Genomic DNA, 6,192 nt, shown 5'->3' on the forward strand with positions numbered 1-6,192 from the left:
TCAAAAAATATATATATAATTGATAAAATATTCATCATAATGACAATTGAGGTTAAGAGATTTTACCATAAATATAACCGAAAAAAACACCTTTTATTGTTAAGTGCTTTTCAAAGGATTCGTCATGATCCCATGCAGCAGCTTCCAGGAAGGACAACCATCCCCTACAAAACTAACGAAATATCCTCATTTCAATCCAAACTAATTGAAAGCCACATATTCACTAAACTCCACAAAAATCATTTCTCCTCTTATGTGTATATATATATGTATATATACACACACCCCCACCTCTGATAAGCTCCCAAACCAAACAAAAAAAAAAACATATTGGCATTCAACAACCTTTTTCCTTCATCGTTGCTGCTGCAGTCATACTGTTCGTGCAATTCCACTATCCAATTTTTTTAATTTCTTTTTTCTAGCATGGCTTCAGGAGCAAATATTGATTACGATCCATATGTATTCGAGGATTTCTTCCCATCAATGATTCGGAGGTTGGGATCAGAAGGGTTCATGGGGGAGCTATGCAACGGGTCGGTGAGGACGCATATTTATTATTTTATAGTTTAACCAAACGTCAAGGGATCGATAATCAGCCACGGCTGGAAATTATGGAATTTCCGACCACCTAAAAGCTTAAATTAAGTCGAAAATCTTGTTCCGATCACTTTTGGTATTCGGAAAAACCTTTGTTAGCTATTTCTAACCACTTTTTGCTTTCGACTTGATTTAAGATCACTTTCAGGTGGTCGGAAATTCCATAATTTTCAGCCGTGAGCCTGAGGCCATCTATCTATCCCACGCCCGAGGTGTCTACAGTTTAGCCAGGGGAAAATAGTTTAATGAGGCATCTTATTGTAAGTTTATTATTTTATATATATGTGTGGTAATGGGGAATTATATTGAATAACAGGTTCTACTTACTGATGGATGTGAGCACGGGGCTGATAACGTTTGAGAGCTTGAAGAGGAACACAGTTCTGATGGGGCTAGAGGATCTGAGAGATGATGAGCTGATATGCATGCTGGCAGAAGGGGATTTGGATGGGGATGGGGCTCTGAACCAGATGGAGTTTTGCATTCTCATGTTTAGGTTAAGCCCTGGATTGATGGATAGTCCCAAGAAGTGGAATGGATAGATGACTATGGAGTAATCCATATGCAACCCTAGCTAATTCCTTTGGTTGATTGGTTGGTGGTGCATCTGATCTACTACTTATTTCTTTTCATTTCTTACTTCTTAATCATCATATTATCTGATGTCTAATAATTAATGTCAATATTATCTGATGCCTACTGAACCAGTAGGCTAAGCCCATGCGGGCTTAATATCTTAATGTTGTTAATCTGATTAGTAGTATAGTGAGCACTATACTAATAATGTTCAAGTATGAAGTTCACTGTGTAGTTTGATTGTAAGTTACATATTATTTAAATAGTAGATTTGAATTTAAATTTCCAATCCCATCACTCATTCAATCATTCATGCATCAAAAATTTCTTCGTTATTCGTGCAAAATGGTTTAATTTAAGTGTAATTATTGGAGTGGGTGGCTTTTTTTGGTAGACAACTTGTGGATTTTATGTCAATTTGTAGAGAGCTGTCCTGAGTAAAACTCAACTGAGACGAGAATTAGTTAGTTATATCTCGCAGAATACAAATCAATATTAGTGCAGTATGAAAAATAAAAATAAAAATAAATAAATCAATCAATTACTAGCAATTCCAAGTAAATAAATAAAAACAGACGCACCTGTGTAACTACAAATTAGTACTATGTGGATGTAGTCAGGTGATTACATTGGCCCCTACTTATTGTTTTAATCGTTATAAAATTCTTTCCGTTCGCACAATATACATGTACGTAAACTGTTTGCTTATTGCTGAGCCCTTTGTCCCTATTTGATGGATGAGTTTTTTTTTTTTTTTTTTTTTTAAGAATGATAATCTAGCAACATAACTGTGTGATTATTTATGCAAATTTTTATGTACATTATATTCTTCTTTTTAATTCTTAATTAAAAAAAGTATTATGTTTAATAAAGTCATTTTTTTAGTCTCCAATTCCGGCCTTAAAATGTGTACCCAAAAGTAATAATAATAATAATAATACATTCTTATATTTTTGATATATATATATATATATATATATATATATATATATAGAGAGAGAGAGAGAGAGGGGGGGGGGGGAGAGGGAGAGAGGGGGAGAGAGAGAGAGATGGTTCACATGCGAAGTTTCTCCCCGGTGAAAAATGGGGTGAGATCTAAGCCGTTGATCTAATCTAGATCAATGGCTCGAACTGAAAAAAAAAAATTTAAAAAAAAAAAAAAAAACACACTTTCGGGCAAAATGGATGCAAATGATCATGTCTCTCGAACACCCGTACCTTATGCACCTTAGACTTTAAACATACGCACATTAAGAGTTAAACTAATGCACTTTAAACTAGAAAGTGAGCACCTTAAACTTTAAACATATGTACCTTAAGCTTTGAACTTACGCACTTTAAGTTGTGACCTTACGCAAAATGACCATAATGTCGTCGTGTTTTTTTTTTTTTAATTGTTCTTCATTCTGGGCTGTTGATTTTGAGAAGATCAAAAACTGTTTTTAATCCGCATGTTTCACTTGGAAAAAACTTCACACATGATCCTTTTTCTATATGTGTGCATGTGTGTGTGTATTACTTCTTTTTTTTTTTTTTTTTTTTTTTTTTTTTTTTTTTTTTCACATTTGTTGTTTTTCCATGTCCGTGAAACCTTGATCAGAGCATAAAAGACAAGGTCTGGCTAGGTAACTTTAACTGTGTTTCAATGAATATTATTTGTTTTTACAATATTACAAAATTTTCTTATTTTGCTATATATATATATAGACTATTATTTTTTACCTTATTAGGAAAATAAAGAAGAAAACTACAAGCACAAAGTAAATTATTGAAATTTGTAGACCATCAATATCATTTAGTCAATTTAATTTGAATTGAAGGGGTTTTCATTTAAGGGTGTGTTTGGAAACCTGGAAAATGAGTTCTGGAAATCATTTTCCAAGTTTCCAGTGTTTGGATGTGCCTGGAAAATCAAGTCAACGAAAATCGTTTTCCATTGACTTTGGAAAATAGGCTTGTTTTAGAGGAAAATGACTTCCCCTTTTTTTGGGGGGAAGTCATTTTCCAACTTTTACACCAACATCACACCACCACCAACATCATCAACACCATACCACCATCACCACCACTATACCCCCGCCACCATCACACCACCACCACAACCACCACCAACACAGCAACCACTACCACCACCACCACCACCACCCTACCACCGCCACCATCGCCGCCGCCACCACCACCACATACCACCGCCACCACACCACCACCTTCACACCACCGCCGCCGCCACCACCACCACTATACCACCGTCGCCGCCACCACTACCACCATACCACCGCCACCGCCATCACCACCATACCACCGCAACCACCGCCACCATATCACCGCACCCACCACCGCCATCACACCGCCACCGTCGTCACCGCCACCACCACCACCATACCACCGCAACCACCGCCACCACCACCACCACCATACCACCGCAACCACCGTCGCCGCCACCACCACCACCACCGCAACCACACGACCACTGCCACCACCATCATACTACCACCACCATCATACCAACACCACTAACGCCGTCGCCGCCACCACCAGCATACTACTGCAACCACCGTCGCCCCTGCCACCACCATACCACCGCAACCACCATCGTCGCCACCACCACCATACCGCCACCACCACACCACCACCGTCATACCACCACCAATTATTATTATTATTATTATTATTATTATTATTATTATTATTATTATTATTATTATTATTATTATTATATAACGAATAACACCACCACCACCACCATAATATTTTGATATATTATTAGTTTTTTTTTTTTTTTGAAAAACTTAGCTATTTTTTATTATATTTAAAATTAATATTATATTATTATATATTATTATACATGTTGTAATATTCTAAATAAAATAATTAAAATGTTTAATTATACAATTCTACTCATTTTCCAGAAAATGAACCAAACACAGAAAAACAGTTTTCCATAATGCAACCAAACACTAGAAAGAAAAATGTTTTCCGGAAAATGACTCATTTTCCAAAAAACATTTTCCAGAAGTCATTTTCCTGCTTTCCAAACGGACCCTAAATAGAACAGCCACTCTAAATAAATTCTACTTGAAAACTTTCATTTTCATGTGAATACCGATAGATTGTATATCACATGCATGCATTTACTTAAGTGTGTCGTCTACTCTTTAACGGTACTATGCATGCGTATGATGCTTACAATTTTGTCACTAAACCTTAATGCCAAAATAGCTGTAGGGTTAAAATTAAATGTACAATATGGTACAACGTAAACTATCGACACGGATAATGCATGCCCCGTATAGCTAGCTTATAATAAAAGCTGCCTAGCTTTTAGACTTTAGTTCATTTCATTTTTTCGACACGTCATTTTAGTGAATTTTGCGTTTCACCAATGCCAAAATACAACTATAAAATAACATTTGTAACCACCTATTTAGAATGATAACAGAGATGTTATCACTTATCACATTACATAGTAGTTGGGAAGGGATTTTTTTTTTTTAATAATATATTCTATCATATATGGTTTTGTGCCGCAGTTTGATATGATAGACATGTTTCTCTTCCTGTTTATTTTCCTATAATTCCTATAAAGCCATCATGATTGTTAATTAGAATTTAGAAATATTGTCGAAAAAGTATCAACTTTTTATTTATTCTTGACCCTATTCCTTTTACCTTTTTCTTTCATTCTGTTTAGCATGCTTGAATTGAATTAAGTATCTGTCTCAATTAAAAGTTTAATTAATTTGATAGTTATACTATGTGCATAGTTATTATCAAGAACGGATTCAGAATTTTTTTTGAGTGGGGACGAAAAATTAAAACAAAAGATATAGTTTGAAGAAAAAAATGAAACACTTAAAAACATAGGCATATATATAGTTGGATATAGATAAAAAATCAAAACATATCAAACGTTTATAAAAAAATTATAAATAAATATAAAACATAATTAATTTGATAAATGCTTTGAAAACATGTTGGGGTGTTTGGTAATAACTGTATATTTTATTTTTATCTAAACATATACTCTATATATATACACACGCGCGCGCACACGAGGGGCTATTATATATATGGATAGGGTGGAGAGAAGGGGAGCAACTGTCTCCACTGTGAATTCGCACCTGGTTATTATTCATGGCTTCATGCCATGCGCGTAAAAGGGTTGTCCAATAATGCTATTATTTATATATAGTATTTTTTGTGTAAAAATATTCAAAGATTTATTGTTAAAAAAAATTGACATATTTGATAAAGAAATAAACTAATGCTTATATTAAGTTCAACACATTAATGAAATTTTAGATCGACAAGGTAAGCCATCTGCCCATCTCCAATAAACACACCATTACACGAATTTGGTACAAAACTTCCTCCAAAAGAAACACACCAAATTGGTGTACTTAAAAATTATTTTTTTTAAAAAATTGTTTTGCCCGGCCTTCTTTTTCTTTTTAAATTCCTTTTATATTCCCATTTCATTTTTATATATTTACAAATTTTATTGGTTTTTTTTTTTTGAAAAGCCATATTTTATTAGTTAGTTGTTGGACATATACAAATGAATAAGCTTCAATAAAAATGAGACAATATTTATGAACACAACAATCAATTATTGTTGTTGGAATTAAGTTTTAATTGTTTGTTTTCATCAATGTTTTCCCACGTTGCGCGCATACTGGTAGTGAAGGGATTCATAATTAAATAGCGATCTATATTTTCTTTTAAAAGAGAATAATATGGTGGGTACACTACTTTGTTGTGAGGATGATTGAGACACTATGATACACTAGACATAAGCATGTGGAGCTTTAATTGTCTATTCTCATCAATGTCTCGATATGTTGCGTCTTACTGACAGTGAACAGATTCATAATTAAATAGCGATTATAATGGAAGGAATGAATTATTAGACTTGAATCAATCTCCATCTTTTATTTTAAAAGGGAACAATCAATTCCTATATAAACGTACATAATGGGATAAATGCAAAGCGGTGAACGGTTAAATTTTAACTAG

At 34.2% G+C, this 6,192-nt stretch overlaps 1 protein-coding gene across 1 annotated transcript; it reads left to right on the top strand.

The window, feature by feature from the left end:
* The first annotated feature begins 278 nt into the window (after positions 1–278).
* Positions 279–1,461, top strand: LOC109190380 (calcium-binding protein PBP1-like). The gene is made up of 2 exons (XM_019340845.1): positions 279–536; positions 917–1,461. The coding sequence occupies exons 1-2, from the start codon at positions 427–429 to the stop codon at positions 1,140–1,142; spliced, it is 336 nt and encodes a 111-aa protein (XP_019196390.1). The 5' UTR covers positions 279–426; the 3' UTR covers positions 1,143–1,461.
* Positions 1,462–6,192: the final 4,731 nt, after the last annotated feature.

Source organism: Ipomoea nil, unplaced genomic scaffold (genome assembly GCF_001879475.1).
Source record: "Ipomoea nil cultivar Tokyo-kokei standard unplaced genomic scaffold, Asagao_1.1 scaffold1576, whole genome shotgun sequence".
Taxonomy (NCBI): Eukaryota; Viridiplantae; Streptophyta; class Magnoliopsida; order Solanales; family Convolvulaceae; genus Ipomoea; species Ipomoea nil.